This window comes from Scardinius erythrophthalmus, assembly GCF_964197995.2.
Source record: "Scardinius erythrophthalmus genome assembly, chromosome: 18".
Classification (NCBI taxonomy): domain Eukaryota; kingdom Metazoa; phylum Chordata; class Actinopteri; order Cypriniformes; family Leuciscidae; genus Scardinius; species Scardinius erythrophthalmus.
Window position 1 is genome coordinate 11,334,828 of NC_138238.1, and position 22,068 is coordinate 11,356,895.

At 37.6% G+C, this 22,068-nt stretch overlaps 1 protein-coding gene across 2 annotated transcripts; it reads right to left on the bottom strand.

Moving 5' to 3' along the window:
• Positions 1-1,640: 1,640 nt before the first annotated feature.
• On the bottom strand, positions 1,641-20,364 carry thbs2b (thrombospondin 2b). 2 transcript variants are annotated; one of them, XM_081393567.1, is made up of 21 exons: positions 20,019-20,364; positions 19,638-19,708; positions 18,649-19,205; positions 18,267-18,351; positions 15,029-15,240; positions 14,326-14,560; positions 12,842-13,012; positions 12,582-12,758; positions 10,622-10,795; positions 10,376-10,503; positions 8,324-8,476; positions 7,955-8,173; positions 6,689-6,796; positions 6,412-6,571; positions 6,202-6,320; positions 5,886-6,120; positions 4,055-4,282; positions 3,688-3,959; positions 3,440-3,537; positions 2,992-3,131; positions 1,641-2,881 (listed from the first exon to the last, which is right to left on the bottom strand). In XM_081393567.1, exons 2-21 carry the CDS (start codon positions 19,702-19,704, stop codon positions 2,874-2,876), a joined length of 3,546 nt encoding a protein of 1,181 aa, XP_081249693.1. In that variant the 5' UTR covers positions 19,705-19,708; positions 20,019-20,364; the 3' UTR covers positions 1,641-2,873. The 2 variants fall into 2 exon arrangements, with proteins under 2 accessions (XP_081249693.1, XP_081249692.1); XM_081393566.1 differs by having other exon boundaries at positions 19,638-19,805.
• Positions 20,365-22,068: the final 1,704 nt, after the last annotated feature.

Consider the following 22,068-nt stretch of genomic DNA (forward strand, 5'->3'; position numbering starts at 1 on the left):
GATTTATAAAAAGAGAAAAGGTAAATGGACCTTGACACAGTGTTGTTGTTGTTCAAAACAGTAAAGAACACTGTGGTCCTGCAATACCTCAAGTGTTTTATTTTATTACCTTCATGTTTCAATCATGCAAAATATCAAAAAAGCTTTCGTTTTTAATGGTGCTTTCCAGAAACAGAGACTAAATAACTTCTTAGAAGCTTCCTCTGAGATCTCTCTCTTCCTCTCTCTCAGTTTTCTGCCTGTCCCTGGAACAAGAACTACATCTGATATCTCCTCAGGAGACACGGTGCTCAGCTTCTTCCACATGAAAATTACTGCAGAAGCATAAGCTTCATAATGCTGTCTGTGTGATTGGGTTTGCAATGTACCGTGAGCACAGCTGGATTTGTTTATAGGCCTACTAAATAACGGTAACACAACATCCAAGCGTTAGAGAGCATGTGCATCAAGTACAAGGATGACACATTTCATGATGTTATATGTCTAAAATCTTCTGCTTTCAAGAACCACAGACTCCCGCACACAAAATAAATCAGAATCAGCTTCAAATCCTCCACATGCGTGTATGTCTGTTAGCAAAAATGTCTGTTTTCCTGTTACTATGTGGCCGGATCATTAGATTTAACACAGAACTTCCCCTTAATTATGCCCTAATTGCACAGTTGTGTCAGCTTGCATGCACACAAAAACAGCATCTGAAAGCAGTGAAATATGGGCACTATTTCAGAGACAAGAATTACTAGAGGACAGCATGCCGCCTTAATTCTACCCTAAATGCTCCAAAGAGAGCCTAGGGGATCACCAGATGGAAGACATAAAATATTACCAAAAATGGACATGCTAGAACATTTGAAACGATTTCTAGCAGTCCATGCCTTTATTTACAAGAAAGAATTAAACCACACATTTAAATTTCGTTTATTTTATTAATTGTTAAGAATTCTTTAAAGATGCAATTTTTTTTATGTTGCAGTGGCAACTTCTTAGCAGCATGGATGTGTAGCATCATGCAAAAATATAGTTTTTGGTGCCTAATGCCATTGCAGAAATGAACTAAAGTCAGCTGATTCATTTATTCTGTGAGCAAAAGTGTCTGACAAAATGGAATTGCTGAGAAAATAAAAGCAAGTAGTGCTTGGCCTATATGTAAGATTTATGTATTTGAATTGCATACATGTTCGGTCCATAAACTAGTATGGATCTAACATCCACATAAACTAATAAACTCAATGAGATGAATATTTGTCATCAGTCAATCCAGTTTGTTTCATACTTCTTAAATAATAATTGAATATTGCCTGTTCCACGGCTAACCATATTTTCATGCCTTTTAACGTAATAAATGTAATTGTTTTCACAGATTTATGCTGATTCTAAGCAATTTGAATACATGTATTTTAAAAATATGATTATTTTGCAAACTATGTGCAGATGCAAACTATGCGAATCTTACCCGTTTCATTTACATGACTGACAAATGTGCATCACATTAAGTTTATTACTTTCTTTATTTAATCCAAATGGATGGAAATGCTATATGCAAATCAAGTACATAAATCATAATTTAAGGCCTAAATGTTTTGTGTGTGTGTGTGTGTGTGCACTCCATGTGGTATAAAACAGATTTTATTAGACTATAATGATGGTTTGTGTATATAATTTTATTGACAAAAACTGATTTCATCAAATATTTGCCATGAAAACGCATATGAGTGAGAAAATATAAAAAACAACTGTTTGTTAGTTAATACAAACATGTATGATAAACGTGATTAGCAGCAAGCCTGTAGTCGAATCTTGAATCTAACATCTGATGAAGTGCTTCATGTTGCGCAGTGAATGAAACGACTGTAAATGAAACAAGTTAATTGATTTAAAGCATTTACGTGAGAGGCATAACATATATTCCCTTATCAGCTCATTAAAAAAAGAAAAGAAAGACATTTATATAAAATCTCTCATTGGCATTTCCTGAATGGCGCTTATCCTTATTGACTACAAAAGAGGGTTCTGAGGGGATACCTCACATATTGCTGGTTCAATGCCAAGTTAGGGTGACTAGAAACTGGGGAGTTACTGAGATCACAATCCTGGTTTGTCACCATTGTATGAGAGCAAGGAAAGTCTCTGCTGCTGGGGTCACTGAAGACACGTTTTAAGCGATGGTTATTTTCATGCAGCCTCTGTAGTTTAATAAAAAGAAATGTGAAACACCCTGATACTTCTGAAATGTTCAGGAATATTACATTACTGTTCCTCTTGTCACATTCACTTCATGTAGATACAGTAATGGCAAATTACGGAGCCTTACTGACATGAATGCAATTCGATAACATATGCAAAACATCTTTTTAAACCTCATTTGTAAAAAGTTGTCAATGTAAACAAATAAATAAGTATTTACAATTTGTCAGCAAGGGATACAATACAAAAGGAATGTTAACTAATAACCAGAAAAAAGACAAATAAGTTACAGTAGATAATAGAAAATGTCTGAATATAATACATCTCCCTTAAACGTTTGCAACAAACACAAAAAGCACAAAAATCTCCTCAATAAGAATGAATAGAAAGACATATAAAAGAATAAATGATATGAAATGAAAAACTATAAACCCTAAAACACTCAGAGCCTTGGGTTTATATTCAAGATGGCAGGACTCATTGTAGCATTACAAATATTATTTGTGCAACAATTAACTGAGGATTCTAAAGCAATGCTGACCAAATATTTGTTTCCTTTCATACTTGTCCAGCGGAAGGTGAAGGAACCTCTATTGCAGAATGTCTCATTTTCTCGATTACATCGATCCGGTTTTGCTTTGATAAAAAAAAGTCCATGACGGGAGACAGAATGTGTATTCCAATCACACTCAATTATCTGCACAAAGAAAGAAAATTCTCAATGAGATGAAAAAAGAAAGATCACAGGATATTGGAAGATTATTATTATTATTTTTTTCATCTGTAAAGGAAGTTATATTTGTTCACCTCTGCATTCATATTTGAGGTCGGAGAAGAAGACGGCCTCCTGGGAGAAAACGAATAACCCCAGTCTTCCTCCTGCAAACGTCTTGTCATAGATGGGACCTGAGTCTGCCATGATCTGCTTGCCTTCATACACAACAACCCTGGGGAAATTGTATTTTATAAACATTATTAAATAATAATTTATAAATATAATTTTTTATACATTATATATGATAGATAGATAGATAGATAGATAGATAGATAGATAGATAGATAGATAGATAGATAGATAGATTGATTATTTTAGAAAATTAATTATTTTTATAATATTTTATAATATATTATATAATATAATTAGATTGAAATAAGTGTATACATCATTTTATATTAATTATGTTATAAAAACGTGTCTAGGAATATAATATGTAGTGTGCTGCTGACTAAAACAAGATGCAGTGTAAGTCTCTACCTAATGAAGCCAGTCTTCGGTCTGTGGATGAGATGCCAGCGGTAGGCATTATAGTCTTTCCAACCGATATTCTTGGGGTCATGCCACAGAGTGCGCACCTAAACGATGGATTGTAAAGCCATTCATCATTTTAAGCACCAAGACCGACAGCACTACTTTGAAATGGGAATTTATTGGACAGTTTATTGTTAGTAATGGCACATAAAAAGAAATCTGTCAGGACTAATAAAAGAGAAGAGAGCGTTCACCTGTTGCTTGGTGTTGCCTGTGTGCCATAATGCATTGCGTAGATTTTCCCCAGTGCCTGTGGTGGAGTTGACCACCTTGAGAGAGACACCAGAGATGCCGAACGCCTTTGACGGCTTGTCTTCCCAGTACGTCTGCGTGATCTGTTTCCACATTACTACGTAAAAACGTCGGCTAGACTGGTATCCAAACACAAAACCTGCATAGTCATCATCCCTGTCTGTATTCACATAGAAGGTCCCGCTGAAATCCACAGCGCTGAACTCATCAAAGCCTGTCGTTATTGTGCAGAAAGATCAGGACCCAAGATCAATATTGGAACGTTTTAACTTTTTACCTTTGTAAATGTTTGCATTACAGCTCACTTACCCACTGCAATGCCAGGGTCGGAGTTGGCAGTCTGCACAAGCTCTTTGCCCTGGTTTCGGACCACCCAGTTGGGATCAATCTGCGTGGTTCCCTTCGGGTCGAGGTGAACCATTTGAAACTTCCGGAAGTCTGTGATACTGATGGCGCTGTTTTCCGGGCACGTGTCAAAGATATCCGGGACATTGTCATTATCAAAGTCATTCTCACAGGCGTCACCACGACCATCACCTGGGAGAAATTATAAGAACGTTAAACCAACCACTAAGCTGAAATATTAAAACAAATAATGGTAACACTTTAGTTTAGGGTCCAGTTTTCTCTATTAACTAGTTACTCATTAGCATGCATATTACAAGGATATTGGCTGTTTATTAATACTTATAAAGCAAATATTAATGCCTTATTCTGCATGACCATATTCTACATCCCTAATCCTACCCAATACCGAAATGTAATTAGGCGTTTCTGAGGTGAGTTTATTAATAGTGAGAATTGGACCCTAATCTAAAGTGTGACCCAAATAATTAATTAAAAACAAATCATTATGAGCTTATGAGATCATATGAGGCTATATACACTGCTCGTGCTAAGACTATCAATATAACCACTTCATAAAATACTCCAAAGCCACTGACCTAGAAAATTCAAATCTAAGCTTCAAAACATTCAATCATTTGATCTGCAAACTACTGGCATCACAGTGCAGTCCTAGCCAAGAGGTACTTTTCCTTTTGGAAAACTTGAACAATGGCTTTTCCCAAAGCTTTAGGATTGTCTCTCTAAGCCAACAAAACCTCAAAGATCTCCAATCTCCCCGTAGACCGTGACAGCTTCAGCTAGCACTTGGAGTTCAGAGGGCCGCTGAAATGAACACCCTTTGGAATGCCAAGGCAAATTTCACCCCACTTAAAAGTTCAGATCCACTTTATAAAAGAAAACCCAAGCAGTAAGCATGGCTTGACAACAGAGAACTTATTCCTCCATCATACCATTTAGGCTTAACGTCAAGCTGCGTATATATGTGTCTAAAATACCTCATAAAACACAAAGAGACGCGAACTACTGCAACTCTTCGGCATGTCTGATGCCAGCGAGAAATTTACGCATTTCTTATCTCCCTGCTTTTCATGCCTTGTCTTTGATTTTATTTTTTATGGGACAGATTCTTGGACGACCCTCATAGGAAATATGAGCAACGTCCAGAACAACAGACGCTCGCATGACACAAAAATTGAATGCAGGATTGTGTATTTAGACAAACAGGTGCGAGGAACCCGGAGGAAAATTCTGGATGTTGTTTATCAGTTATCTCCATTCTCTGATAATCTGCAGAACAAATGTTCACATGGTGCTTCAGAGCCAATGCCATATATCAATAATTAGACACATTATTTCCACACATTCCTTACTCTGGAGTGAAATGGTAAACAGCAGAAGCGAGATATGATATGAGTGTATAGTAATGCGTGTTAGTGTAGCGGTGCAAAATCCAATGTAATATTATTTTTGTGCAAATATATTAAAATGTTTTATAATACATATATATATATATATATATATATATATATATTCCACTTCAATTTGTTTTAGAATATTTTAGGAATTTGTTTATAAACCAGGATTTTTTTATTAATTTTTTTCTACAATAACATTCAATGCAACTATCAAAGATATAAAAAAAAAAACTTTTTCTGGCCAATAACTGACATGGTATTAATTCATTATGCATCCCTAAAAAACTAATAAATAATTGATTATTATTTCAGTACTATAACCAGAGTCCAAAATAAGGTGTGTCTATTTTAACGTAGCGTGTTTAACAGTGTTTTACCATCAGAGTCCAGTTGGTCCTTGTTGGGAACTAGTCTGCAATTATCACGGTCATCAGGAATGCCATCATTATCATCGTCAAAATCACAAGCATCTCCTTTCCCATCTCCGTCATGGTCGGCTTGGTTAGCATTGGCTATGTATGGGCAGTTATCCATGTTATTCTGATGGCCATCTTCATCTATGTCCTGGTTGTTATCACACTGGTCTCCAATTAGATCATTATCTACATCCGTCTGCAAACACAAAATGGTAACATTATTTAAAAAAATGAATAAAGATGTTTGAAAGCAGTCAGTCTCCATTTTCCTCCAGACCTGTTGTGGGTTGTGGACTAAGGGGCAGTTATCACACTGGTCTCCGACACCATCTAGATCTGTGTCTTTCTGGTCTGTGTTGTAAATGAGAGGGCAGTTGTCTCGCTCGTTTAGAATCTCTATGGACAGAAATAAGAAAAGGACATGTGATTCACACATCTAAAAAGAGTTGCATGGATTATAAAAGGCAGATCAAAAGGGTTTTTTTACCATCTCCATCCATATCAATAGAACAGGCGTCCCCTTCCCCATTGTTGTCAGTGTCGGTCTGAGCAGGGTTGTGTTCATACGGGCAGTTATCACAACGGTCTCCAACATCATCCTTGTCATAATCATACTGCCTGGGATTATACATCAGGGGGCAGTTGTCCTAGAAGAAATATATCATAAAGGTCTACATGTGTCAATACGAATAGTGCACACTCTTATACATATTGGTAGCGTGAACACAAGTCCATAAGCATCACAAGCACTAAATCCGCCTCACCCTTTCATCCACAATTTCATCGTTATCATCATCTTTATCACAAGCATCTCCTTGCCCATCATTGTCAAAGTCCTCCTGACCAGAGTTGGGTAGAGTCGGGCAGTTGTCCTGCAGAGAATAAAGTTAAGTTAATTGCAGAAAGATTTCAGTGAGAGCCTAAATAATGGATATTGATCTAGAAAGAACATAATGACTCAATAAAAAAAAAAAAGACTACTAAAATCTGAATAAATCGGTCGCAACCCATATATCCTACTCTGGGAAATTATTGGCAGTATTTTTGATCAGATAGACACAATCCCGATGAGATAAGAGTACCAAAAATCGTACCAAACCCAAACCTTTGAATAGTGTGTATATATATTTTAGATTATTATAAATAATGTATATGAAATTATGCTGTTTCATTGATTAATTCTGGAGATAAATTAACCAGTATTCATTTAAGTTCATTTTGAGCCTTAGCTCTCACACTACTGCTTCGCTTACTGTATGTGTGCGATGTGAACAGGTCTTACACCACAAACCATCTGACACTAACAGTTACTCATATCAAATGAACCACATCAAATCACCCACATACAGTACTAAGAATTTCAAGCGTTTTATGCTATGAGGTCTCAATTTTTCATTCTGTGCATTACCAAAATTTTCCTTTATTTGTTATGTTCACATATTTTATCCTTTATTGTTTTCTCGCTTGGCTCCCTTTGCTTCCCAGGCTTCAGATCTATGATGTCTTGCAGATTCTGGTCCTGGTTTTTCTCCACGGTGTATCATGACATAATCAAGCAATTATCCATCACAGGAGAAGAATGACGTAATTATTACTTTTGCTCTCCCTCCCTTTGGCTAAACATTTCACCACAAAGACATTTAAGGGATATAAAATATACGATTCCAAAAGGCACAATAGACAGTAAATACTGGGCCAAATCAAAACATTCCTCTAGTAGTTCATGGTCACTGGCCCCCTGCCTGACTTGATGCCATTGTCCTATGGGGTTTATTAAGGTGAAACGATATTTCTTTCCATTTTATATTCCATAAGCCATCTCATAACAGTCAACAACTAAGCCTTATGGTCTGGCTTGCATTAAATTAAACAAAAAACATTGAATCAATGCACAGTCTGCTTTATTATAAGCATTGAACTCATCAGAAAGCATACTGTCTTCAGTATATTTGAATGCTCTATACATTTTTGCTATAAAATTTACATCTGGTCCCATGCATGAGACTGGGTAATCATAAGTTATGTAGTACCTTTTTGCAATGGTAGGTGGCATTTGCTCCACACGCAAGATCCTGGTTGGGCCATCCATCCAGATCAAAGTCCTCTCCACAGATGATGCCATCTCCAGCATAACCAATACGGCACTCACACTTGTACATCGGGTTGCTAAAGTGACTAAGGAAGATGCATTCAGCATACTTGTGGCAACTGTGGCTGTTGTCCTTACAGGGGTTGTAGGGTTCACACACCTATTTATGAGGGGGGGAAACATACTGAAACTTTGTCTATATTTAAACACATATGAAGCAGAACCTTGAGACTCTGAGGGTATCGGCTAGGAGGATGGACATAAATTAGCCGCCTGGTAAATGGTATGTGAGGTGATGTGTGTGACTGACCTGTTTGTTGATTTTAGCTGACTCCACTCCCATGCCGTAGGGCTGAGTCCCTTTGTAACGTGGGGGGCAGGGGAGACAGTGGAATCCAGGGTCTGTGTTCACACATTGCTGTTGGCCACCCACCTTATGACATAGATCTGAAACCATATCACACTGCACACCACAGAACGCAAAATAAGTAAAAAAGAGAGAGAGAGATAAAAGGATCAGTATTGTCAGAACGTATATACATATTGCATGTATATGCACACTACGGTTTCTTGCCCGTGCAAAACTCATTGCTATGATCCCAGGGCATTGCTAAACTGTTGTGAGTGATTTTTAATGCATTGCTTTGGTCATATAACATTTCACATCACTTCAGTTGGTAATGTTAATTTGTCGCATTGACCAACAACAGACACCTTATTGGTTTGATAGTATCTTCTGTGTGAGCTGAACTTCATATATTGTTTGGCTATTGACAATAGATAATTGAAATTTTTTGTCTGCAAAATTCAACCAAAATTTTGCTTATTGCGAAACAACTTTTGGGTGGTTGCTAGAACATTGGTAGGCAGTTTTCATGTTAAAATAACTGAGCTCCTAGTCTACATGATGTTCTGGGGTCTCATTTATAAAACTGTGCGTAGGATCCTTACTAAAAGTGCACGTGCGCCCGAAAGCCAAAAATGGCGTATGCAAAAAAATATTCAGACTTATAAAACCGTTCGTACGCCAGAACCTGCGCAGAATTCACTTTATAAATCCCAGTCAGCTGAAGATTGTGCGCACATGCGTCTCCTCCCTGAAATATCCATATATGGAGCTTACAACGCCTAGTTTTACTATGCAGATCCTCATCTGCATATCATTTGCATATGATTATTCATCCACGTGATAACGTTTAACGGTACAAGACTCATTACATTAATAAAAATCAAGTAGTTGCCTATCCTTGCCTTGTTTTTTAATAGTTTTTAATATCAAATAGTGTAAAATACATTTCAGAGAAAGTTTTTCTCAATCTTTTCCACTGGCCGAATTGTATTTTTAATTGATTTATATTTTTAATGGAAACAGATGCCTTGGGGATTATTTGCGCGAAACTATTTTCTCAGACAATCTGGTATTATCATGATAATCAATTATCTCTGTCGTTAAAACATTAAAACACAGCACGCCACAGGAAAAGTGTTCAAAAGCATCGCATCCACAACAAATATTTATATTGATTGATAAAAAATGTTGTAATGTCTCAGTAATGATTTCATGTTTAAGTGTTTAACACCCTTAATTTGAATGGCATATTTAATCTAAATGTTTATATCAGAAGTAAAACATAGTTTAAATCATTATTTTATTTATTTAAACTGCGTCAGTTTCACTGCCCAACGCGCTCGCTGGCGCGGACATTTAAGAAGGGATGGATATTTGCTTCAAGTGACAAGCTTGGTGAGTGAAATTATATTTGTATTATCTTTCTGTATGTTTCATTTTCTTTAGATTTTCTGTCTAAAAGTGACCAAAAAGACACTTAACTCCAGCTCATCATCGGTGTCGCCAAACTGCTCCATCTCCAAAACGTTCGTACACATGGGTCAGAGTTTGCGTGCAGGTGCGCAAATTGTCCCGTCAAGTTTGTTTTTATAAATCACAACTTATGCGTCGGAAGTGGCGTAGGCCTCTTTCAGGGCCTGTTTTGTGTGTACGCAACGGTTATAAATGAGGCCCCAGGTCTCTAGATAAGCCTTTGGTTCTTTCCTCCATGTAAAATATATGTAATTATTCTACAGTTTTCAGTCATTCTTTTAACATGTTGCCGGTTCTCTGACCGGTACTCAATGTCCTCTCACTATTCCTGGCGTTCATATGTAAATTGTGTGAGCTTATTTTGTCCATTAGATCAAAAGATCTTCAACTCTCCCCTCGAAGAAATCAGGACAGAAGTGGTTGAAAGTGGACAAAAGAGATGGATTAAAATACCAGGTGTAATGTGTCTCCCTCGTTTACTTGTGATCCGATCGACCAAAACGCATCTTAATACCAGGTTTAAACAGAGCCTTTGTTTACCTCATTGACATCTTCACAAAAAGTTCCATTGCCACGGTAGCCATTCGGGCAGGGCCCACACTCCCAAGATCCATCAGAAGCTGTGCCACACTCAACCCCAGAGAAGCAAGGGTTCGAAAGACAGCCATCTGTGAAATCAACACAGTTCTTTCTTACTGTACTTTATTTCTGATTTTAGGAGTCTGAAAAGTAAAGGCACTTTAAAAAGGCACAAAGACAATATGCTCCTAAGTTTGTTTTTCTTACCAATCGGACACTCCTGTCGGTTGCATACTTCATTTTCAATGGAGTCTCCAAGACACTTCCTTCCTCCATGCTGCGGTTCGGGGCTGTTACACTCTCTAACACGACTCTTCAGACCCCCTCCACATGTAGCTGAACACAATGCCCAGGGAGACCATGGACCCCAGCCACCATCAACTAAATGGAGAAACAGGCACAACATGGAGTGATATTTCCATCTATAAGGCTACTTTCATACTGCAGGTAAACTGTTTTGCTCACATTGCTCAATGTTTTTCTCATGACAGTGTGAACTACACAAACCACATGGAATCTGATCTTTTCATTCCGACTTGTGCAACTTCCATATGTGGTCCTAAATCCATACAGGTCAGATTATTTACAATGCAACTGCAGTCTGAACCGTCCTACAGGAATTCATGCGACTTTTACATCACTCTACGGCAATATTCGTCAAAATGTTGCGCTCATGGGAATCACTTAAAAGATTTAACATACCCGAAGTAGACAGTTGCGAAAGGTAGTCAGTGGAAGGACAGTGATGTGTCAGAGCTCATAAGTATTACAGCTCATTCAAGCAAAACATGAGGGATTAAATGTTTAAAAACTCTGCTGTCTTTTATCTTTGTTTTTACATTCCCACCCCAAAAGTTTGATTCACAAATCTGTCTGTAGTCACTCAGTGACCCTGGAGGGCATCTATAGCATCTGTTTTGTGACCTCAAATGGTTTCTTTACACTGGTTGCCTGTAAAATTCTGAATTGAGTTTAAGGTTCTGTTAATGGTTTCTAAAGCGATGCATGGTGTTGCTCCAAAATACATTGTTGACCATATCAAAATACAAAAAAAAAAATGAGATCTTCCAGTCAGATGATTCTTTATGTTCCCAAAACTAGATTAAAATCAAAGGTTGGTCTTCTATGTGGCCGCTACACGCTTATGGAACCCTCTTCCAATGCACATTAAATCTTCCCCATCTGTGGATGCTTTTCGTATCTTTTTAGTATGGCTTTTAGATCTAATTAGAGTGAACAGGATTTCATTTTGTTTGTGTGACTGTATGGACCTGCTTTTGTTGTAATTACTGTTCTGGAAAGCACTTTGGTCAACGTCAGCTGTTTTAAATGTGCTATAGAAATAAAATTTGTATTGCATTGTAAATGTTTATGTTAGTGCATATTGAGGCTGTTTTTAATGTGACAAAAGTCCATCTGCTTGTTATTCAGTTTTGTTTTGTATTAAACTGGTTGTTATTTAGTTTTATTGTGCCATTGATCCGCTCATGCAATTTTAAGATATTGTAGTGCAGACTTCAAAGAACTGATATTGATGCAATGAAACTAACTAATAAATACCATTTGTAGATATGAATTCACTTGGATTTTATTTTGGACCCCATGTTATGGTATCTAACACTTTCAAAATAACACAATCTGTGTCACATTCCCTGCTAATGTGGAAATAATACATAAATGCCCAGAATAAGCAGGCACAATGCACACAGCTCTCCTTTCTCTGTTGCTGCTGTTCACTGAAAAGAAAAGTTAGCCCAGATCCTATGTACTCAATAGCTCTGATCTCAGGGTGTTCCCAGGCATCTGCTGTGTCTCAGAGGTGAATCTCATTCATTGGCCATGTCATAAGCATCTTTTCCATAATCTTCTGATGAACAAATTGCCCAAATCTGTGGAGCGTCCCTGCCCTAATGATAATATAAGCCATGGAAAGACTGACATCATCCTCTCTATGTTTTCCAGTTAAGATCTGAACAGCAGGGTGGATGAGAAGGTTTCTATATGATCTCAATTAGGAGGTTGAGCTTTCAATTTTGTAGGGCTGTTTAACAGCGTTACATTTTTGAAATGCTGCTAACACATTTATTCAATTATTCACAATGTTTATTCACATTTATTCAATTTAATGATGGTCTATTAAATATGTGAACCCTATTTGTTTACTCACTCGGACAGGGGTCTGCGTGGCAGCTCTGTGTGTCTCGTCCGTCACCTTCACAGTCTTTGCCACCTCTTTGTGGAACAGGAGCATTGCAGTGACGGATACGTGTGATCAGTCCCTCCCCACATGTCACTGAGCAGGACGACCAGGGAGACCATAAGCTCCAGCCACCATCCTGACGAACTGTGAGTGCAAAACAGTGTTGCTATAAGCGTGATACAATGACCCAGTACAAGCTATCACACATACAGTGCCTGTATTCGTACCTCTGCGGTCACATTTTCCCAAACTGCACTTGCGTGTCTGAATCGAGGGTCCAGAACATGTATTGCTTGTGTCATCACAAGAGCGCCCCCTCTGTTGAGTGCCGCTCCCACACGTGACTGTGCACTGAGTCCACTCTGACCACGGAGACCAGCCGTCCTCGCTGTCCATTGCTAGACAAAGATTTATACAACATCATAAGAAAATGTACAAATGCAACATACATGTTGTACAGTGCTATGCATAAGTTTAGACACCCATGCTAAAGTTGACTAAAAATAGGAATAAAAAATCATCTTTTGGAAATTGAACTTAATGCCTGAATGAAAAATCCAACCTTTAAGGACACCAATTTTCTTTGTGAATGAATAATGTATCGTAAATAAATAAATGTTCTTCCTTAAATACAGGGTGCATAAGTTTGGACACCCCTATGTTAAATTCCCATAGAGGCAGGCAGATTTTTATTTTTAAAGGCCAGTTACTTCATGGAGCCAGGAGGATACTATGCATCCTGATAAAGTTCCCTTGGCCTTTGGAATTAAAATAGCCCCACATCATCACATAGCCTTCACCATTCCTAGAGATTGGCATGGTTTTATTTCAGTTAGCCTAATAGCTGGTTTGATTTGCATTGAGAGATGATATTATGGAAAGTACTCCATGCCAATCTCTAGGTATGGTGAAGGCTATTTGATGATGTGCGGCTATTTTAATTCCAAAGGCCAAGGGAACTTTATCAGGATGCATAGTATCCTGGATATATGAAGTAACTGGCCTTTAAAAATAAAAATCTGCCTGCCTCTATGGGAATTTAACATAGGGGTGTCCAAACTTATGCACCCTGTATTTTAAGGAAGAACATTACATTATTCATTCACAAAGAAAATTGGTGTCCTTAAAGGTTGGATTTTTCCTCATTTTTTTAATTAAGGCATTAAGTTCAATTTCCAAAAGATGATTTTTTATTCATCTTTTTAGTCAACTTTAGTATGGGTGTCTAAACTTATGCATAGCACTGTATGTGTAACGGACGTAGGCCAGTAAGAGCTTTGTGTGTAAACCTCACTCCCCTGGCCTCAAGAGGCATGCTAGCGGCTGCGGCCTTTAGCGCCTCCCACGCCAGAGACCCTGGTTCGAGTCCCGGTTGGAGCGAGTCAAATAGGACCGGCTACACATGATTTATAAGTCTATAAAAACTACCATTTAAATGTTTGTGGTCAGTAAGAAGTCTCTTTTACGCACCCATTTGATCAAAATTACAGTAAAAACAGTAATATTGTGAATTATTATTTCAATTTATTATAAGTGTTGTAAATTGTAAATTGACATTGTTGTTTATTTTATTCTTATTTTGCATTGTTTTATATAATTTTATTTTTAGTTAAAATAATTTCTATTTAATCGTTGTTATCAAAAACAAATAAATACTAGAAACAACTAGTACTGGTTGTACTGTATGTCTTGTGTTTGTGTGTGCACTTACGGAGGCACACTGGACAGCATTCGCCATCGATGAAGGATGGATTGGCACATGCCACAGGAGGACATGTGATCTGACGACAAACAACTTTTCCTTCTTGGCAGGTACATTTAGTGCAACTATCCACAATCCAGTCCTCTTTGTCCTCAAACATACGACCATCCTGCCAACACATACTCTGCTCTGAAGGATTCTGCATCTTATTTAGTGCCTCCTTCATCGCTGTGTTTTCTTCTGTCTGAAAAAAAAAGTCCATTTGAAATGAACTGAATCACACTACTGTCCTTCTTCATACTGCAATGAGACGTAAATCAGGCTTTTCACACATTTAAACACAACAAGGAGTCACAATAACTATACATTTTCATGCATTGCAAATTTTAGATGTTTTCCAACAGAAACCATCTAACACACAGTGATTTACTGAGCTCACATTCCTCCCACAGTTATGCGAGTATACCAAATTATGGTCCAATTATTACATTCATGTGCCCACAAACATAACTGCCCTCGCTGCAGTGAGCTCAGGTTTTTTATAAACATCTGACAAAATCAGTTAGCATCAACAATATGATATGCTATATCTGCATGTGAGATCTTAGAGGCATGGAAACTTCTCTTTTCTAAATGACAGCAGTTATAGGTGCCTAATCTTGTTTGGGCCTTATAAGGTGTAGCATAAGATTTACATTCGGATCTGTCTCACCACTTTCTGCAGACCATCTATGAGGTTGCTAACGACAACTCTGAGACCCTTGAGCTCCTGGAAGAGGTTGGCCAGTTCTTCACAGGAATGTTCACACATCATTTCTGAGGAGCTGGTTGCTGGAACATCTGTATTCTGGCCAATCACATTGGAGGCAATTGAAGATGGAACCTCCACCTCCTCTACGCTCTCACTGACTACATTCACCTCCACTGGGAAAAGACAGAAGAAATGCTAATTAGATTAAAATGAATTCTGATGTGCTGGTTCAAAAGCCATGGGGCAACAATTAGATAGAGACCACAGGCTGTTTATACGCACTATAAAAGCACCAATACCACATTAAACTATATTCAAAGTCTTCTAAAGTCGCACTAGGACTTTGCATGAAGGACAAATCGGTATTTATGTCATTATACATTCTCAAATAATTTTTCAGTGGTTTATCTTCTCTTTACAAAAGACAGCTGTGCGAAGAAGGTAGTGTAGTATATTACATATTGTAGTTACACTATACCATTCAAAAGTTTGGGGTGAGTAAGATTTCAAAAATACAAAATAATTCAATTTCTTTTCTTCTCATCAAAGTATCCTGAAAAAAATTATCATGGTTTCCACACAAAAATTTAAGCACCTCAACATCTGACAACATTTACAAAAAAAATTCTTGAGCACTAAATCCGAATATTACAATGATTTCTGAGGCATCATGTGAGACTGAAAACTGGAGTAATGGCTGCTTTGCCATCACAAGAATAAATTACATTTAAAAATATATTCAAATAGAAAACAGTTATTTTAAATTGTTATAATATTTCACATTATTACTCTTTTTACTGTATTTTTGGTCAAATAAATGCACAAGAGACTTCATACAAACCCTAAACTTTTAAACGGCAGTGTTATACACTGAAAGAAAATTAAATTTGTTTTCGGTCAGCCAAAACTTCCAAACTGGTAGCGCTACCCTTAAATCACAGAACCGGTTAAGCCAATGTTGTGTCGGGTTGGTTGAAATGCTCAAACAAACACAGCTATGTTTTGATAGAGCCACAGAGCCACAGTGTTTACACTTTCCAAAGTCATGGCTTACTTATAGTTGTCTTAGCAAGGTAGCTTTAGAGAAAGCATTTTAATGTTGAAAAATGTCACACTTCACCTTTAAGGCAAGTTCAAGGACAGAGAATGCAGACATTTGGTATCTCACAGCGTGACGACTAAATCTGCTTGCAATAAAGCCTCTTTATACACGACACTCAGGCGCTTGAAGATTGTAATAGGAAGCCAAATTAAACCATTTCATTGGCTCCTGTGATGTTACACACATGTAACCGCGAGCAAACTATTTCTAGGCACACAGACCTATCTCAGCAATTCTTGATTGCCGTTTATAGAAGCACAATTTTTGAAGTTATTTTTAAGTAGTTCCAAAGGAACTTACAATATTAAAGTATGGGTGGGGCAGCAGTGTGAGTTACCCCAATGAACTATTATTAAAAAAAAGTCTAACATGAAACAGAATTTACTTTCTAGATTAGACTGTTGTAATTATCTTCAGTTGACCCCTTTGATATTGCCAGATAACAAAGAAACGAAGATTAATACAGCAGCATTAAAGATAGCTGCATCATTTTTTACATATATGACACATAGATGATCAGACTGAACATTCTCCAGAACTTCCTTATGTGAATATACACTCTTGTAAAGCAGGTTTATAAGTTTTCACACTCCATTAGGGGTGAAGAGACACTAAATGTTGCTTCTAGTGTAAAATCACAAACCGAAACTCTCAGACTCTTCCATTTAGATAGGGATGTCCTGAATTTAGGATATCTGGTGGGAAAGTTTTAGAGAATTGGAGAGTGATGGCTTTGCACTTAGACGTGAGTGAAGAGACACCAGGACTCTAAGTCATGGATGGTGTAAATATACACTTGTGTCAAGCAGGTGTATAAGTGTCGCACTCCATTGAAGGGGTGAAGAGACGTTGAAGCCATCAAAGGCAGACGTTGTATAAGTCTCACTTCATTATAGGGGTGAAGAGACGTTGAAGCCGTCAAAGACTGACAGTGTAAAGTTTACACACTCCCTTATGAGTGAAGAGACACTAGGAAAGCAGGTGTTGCTACTAGTGTAAAATCACAAAAGGAATGTCTCAGACTCTTCCATTCGATAGAGACGCCCTGAATTTAGTCATTTTTTATCATTTTTATTTCTTATGCATATTCTATTTATTTGCATCTGTTGTGATTATTTTAAGTATTTTTTTTTATGTAAAGCACTTTGAATTCCCATTGTGTACGGTATGCCATATAAATAAACTTGCCTTGCCTTGCAGCCAGGATTGTTTTTCTATATCTGTAGAACTCATTTAATCCTCAAGTGGTTAAAAGTGCGTTTCTCTCTCTCTCTCTCTCTCTCTCTCTCTCTCTCTCTCTCTCTCTCTCTCTCTCTCTCTCTCTCTCTCTCTCTCTCTCTCTCTCTCTCTCTCTCTCTCTCTCTCTCTCTCTCTCTCTCTCTCTCTCTCTCTCTCTCTCTCTCTCTCTCTCTCTCTCTCTCTCTCTCTCTCTCTCTCTGTTTATGTCTGTGTCTGTGTGGCAGTGTGAACTTTAACTGTTCTTCTTATGACCTACTGACCCATCTATCTGAACCAACACATGGTCCCGTGCTTCTAACAAGGTAAATTCATTTAAATACAAGCTAAATGTGATATATATGCAATACTAGTACATTTACAAAAACATACCAATTTTAAAACTAAATCAAAAGAGTTGATGTGCTCTGACACATCTTCGACCCGACTGATGGATGACCGATTTAAACAAATACAGGCTTATAATACATGCACATTATGGCAATTCCAAGCTAATAATTCCTTCAATCAGGCTGGTTGGTCCTAGTCTGAATGAGTGTGCGCATGCAGGTCTTCACAGGCGTGAGCCCCTCCAAGTATGTTTATTTATAAAGCTAACTGTCAAGAGCCCAAAACCTTCCCCTGAGCGAGAGATGTCTAAGAACCCATTCTTTCCACAGCCACCATTCGGCTGAAACAAAAATGAAAACAAAAAATTCCACCAAAAACAGACATCATTACTGAGCAAATCCCTTCCTGTCTGTGAGTTATATATTCAGTACAGCAGTTCCCATTAAACAGGAACTTCATCTTGATCCCACAAATCTTTTTTGGCTGGCTAAAAGTGTTAAAAGAATGTTAAGACTCACAAGCTCCTCCTACCTGGGTTTTCAAGATCACATCCCCTGCTCTCCAGAATGTCCTCAAGTGGGGTGTCAAAGATAAAACGTACATTCTGCAGCAAACCCTGAAAGAAACAACAGCTGCTGTTAGGCTTACTTCTGCCAATTTTCATCCGTTCACATATATCTCCCAGGACTGGGAAGTTGGGTTGGATTTACAGAACACTGGAGGATCAGCTGTAATTTATTACTCACTTTCCAGCCACTTGCTTGGCTTGCTCTGCAACTACTAAATCTGACTAAATTGCGTTACAATGAGCAAAAATATATTAGTTAATATTCTTGATCTCCTGTAGAGTGTGTCCTAATGTATTCTAATTGCATGCACTTTACTTTTCTCAATAATGTGACATCAAACATACCCTAAAATGGCTTTCTCGGGTGGACCCTTTAGCCACAAACATATGGCCACCTGTGGCGCTCAGATGTTCATAGAAAGGTTCGTCGAGAATGAAGCTATCAATGAGTCCACAACCAATGTACAAAGTTGCCGTCTCTCCATGCACATGAAGCGTTACATTCTTCCATTGCGAATCCGAGAGGTCTACATCCTCAAAAGAGATTACGTTGCGTGAGCCGTCGGCCCACCAGTACACCAAATCTAGAGTGTTGGTTCGGCCATCCGAAACGACCTCAAACTGCCTGCGCTCGCCAGGGCCTTCCAGTGCAAGAATGGTGCCACGGGATGTGCGGTCCTGGCGCAGAGTGGCTGTCAGAATAAAGCCTTCATTGTTTTGTATTTGCAAAAGAAGTTGTTGTAGCGCTGAGGAGCTGACAGAGGGGAGCTGGTCGAAACGGATGAAGCGGTACGCTGGAGCATCGCTGTCCAGACCCCTGAAAAGCTTCACACCGATAGTCTTGCGTGTGATCCCACTGGTTTCAAACAAGTCAAAAACTGTCTCATCTTCAAGTTGCACATCTAAAAAGGGGAACATGTTTTGCTATTACTGTTAAACATCACAGGGTCATTTAAAATGATGGCAAAAAGGTGTTTAAACATGGTGTAAGAATTGAGATGATGACTGGTCACAGGACATAAACAAACAAATTCTCTCTTGTAGGTAAATTTAAACCAAATATGTCCAAAAGTTCATAGACAAGTTATTTGACAACAACCTTGATCCAGACATGCCATCTTTTTTTTTTTTTTTTGCTGTAGCCAATTGTTGTTAATTAAATAATTGTTATACCAAAATGAAAGTAACAAAAAATAACTAAAACATAACGAAAATGCAACATATGCAAAGATTTAAAGATATATTTGGGGTCTTATGATACACAAATTCATTACATTAAAATGTAATACAGATTATTCAGATACAGAATATATAGAAAAATCCTACAGAATTACCTTGAGATTTTACAGAGGTGAACAGAAGCAAAAGGGCCAAAATTCGGAGACATCTTCGGAGAATCATTCTTCTATGGATCACAATGGTAACCAAATATTAATTGTTCACGTTAATTAAATTACCTGCCCCACAATTGCTCTGCACGGCTGAAAATAGGGATACCTCACCTAGAATTAAAAGCACATTATTAGACATGCCCAAATCAAGTAAATTTTTCAAGCCGGACAATGGCATGCGCAACTAAGAAACGAGCGTCTATTTGGCGCACTCTATGTAAAAAGAGCACATGCTTTTATGTAAAAAGAGGACATGCTTTTAAGAACCCCTATAAACTTCTAATAAAGCAGTAACAATAGAACAGTGACGGGCACCTCACTTACCGGAACCAAAGAAGAACTCCGTAAATGTTTAGCAAAAAGTAACAAAAAAAAAAAGAAAAAAAAAAAAAAAAGTTTGAGTTCTATGCACAAGACGAAAATAACTATCCGTCCTAATCCTCAGTCAGTTCCACAATAGTAAACCCACGATATGATCAAAAATTCATTGCGTAAAAACCTGGAGATACCACGGGTCCCCAAGCGCAAATTTTAAAATTCGCGCACGATGCAGGTTACACGGTTCACAGACAAATGCAGTCAATCATGAGGTGTTACTGAACAATGTATCTATGTTCCAAAGCTGATGCGTGATAAATCCAGATGATGCCGGACTCACGGGCTCCCTCCTCATAACTGATCTCTCTTGAATTTTATCATGAGGGGCGCGCATATTTGGTTTCAAAGGGGAGGGTTTGGGCTGGCTGGAGGCGGGTTGCACTGGGCTGGAGAGGTTTGGGTTGTTGCTGTGACAGCACGTCATGACAGTTTTCATTAGCTAATGCAGTTCTGAATCGCGCCTGGGGCTGTTGGGGTGAAGACCTAAATGTGAGCATAGGTATGTGAGAAGGCTAAGATTGAAGTATCAAATGCCATATACTTGACACCAAATAAATGCCTTTATGGGTCAAAGTATATAATCACAAAAATAATATTGTGAAATATTATTTCAATTTTCTTTGTGAATATAAACTGTAATTTATTTCTGTCGTGGCGTTATTTTTGTGGAAACCTTGATATATTTTTTTTCTTACATGAAAAGAGTTAAAAAGCATTTATTTGAAATATAAATCTTTTGTAACATTATAAATGTCTTTACTATAATGCATCCTTGTTGAAAAGCATTGATTTCTTTCTTCTTCTTTTTTATTTTTATTTTTTGGACCCCAAACTTTTCGAACAGTAGTGTGTATATATCCATTATGTAGTCCGATATTAAAAGACAGACAGATTGATAGATAGATAGATAGATAGATAGATAGATAGATAGATAGATAGATAGATAGATAGATAGATAAGATGAATAGTTAAAATGAACACAGCACAGCACAACGTGGCATTTACCTTTTAAGATGTATGACTTTAATTTGACCTCTTCTATGAAGAGCACTGCATTCCTTTGATAACATTCCATCATTTTTTGTTGAGTGGGAACATCTTACAAAAGCACATGAAGTGGACATATATACAGCAGATGAGACAGATGATGTACATGTTTACAATATGCCCTAGGTGAAAAAAAAAAAAAAAAAAACAGAGAGGGTTCTCCAAAATCTGGCCTCAGCAGAGGCCTAAAAGGATGACATCATTGTATATTTCACTACTATATGCTGGAAATGACATTATATCCTGTATATTTCTGAAATGAGAAAGTATCCCCATGAGTTCTGCCCTCTTTAAAGTGCGTGATTAGAGTGAAATAAATAATAATTCTTCCTTCCTTGTGTCCATGGAATCTAAATTACAGTTCCAGGTTTTTCAATGCTGTTTTGCCAAGATGTGCGTCTTATAATCAGCTCTTGAGAAAGGTTCCACGTTAATTACATAACGCACATAGAACAAGGATGCCTGCCAAAGCCCATACATCATCTGATCATGAGCTTACTTTTTTATTTGTAGCTATAAATTAAACAGTCAGTTTTGCTCTTAAAAGCCAACTGCTACATTAAAAACATTCATAACATTTTATAATGGCCTCTTTAAATTCATTATAGAACTATCACTTTGATGTAGAGGAAAGGGCACGTCTTTGCAAATACAATTTCAGTTCAATAAACAGATGCTGATGACTTTATTGATGTACTTCATACTAACAATCATAAATTGGACAGAAAGGACATTCAGACCACTAGACCGTCCCAATGGGTTTGATGGATTGATTTTGGTCCAATATGTTTCCATGTTCAAAGGGAATCTTCAGGAGAATCATCAATCTTTTCCATCAATACACATTCTTTCTTGTTGCCTTTTGACCATCTTGTACAGATGATAAATGATGGTATTGTTAGAAAGAGAAACACTTTCTGGGAAACAGTACTTTTAAAGCAATAAGTGG

Bases quoted from the DNA above. Each gene is read 5' to 3' on its own strand.
- thbs2b (XM_081393567.1), bottom strand. From the start codon at position 19,704: ATGATTCTCCGAAGATGTCTCCGAATTTTGGCCCTTTTGCTTCTGTTC. The intron at 13,013-14,325 runs GTAAGTGCACAC...ATCTTTGTCTAG, and splicing joins ATGCTGTCCAGTGTGCCTCC to CAATGGACAGCGAGGACGGC. The intron at 8,174-8,323 runs GTCAGTCACACA...CCTCATAAATAG, and splicing joins CAGCTAAAATCAACAAACAG to GTGTGTGAACCCTACAACCC.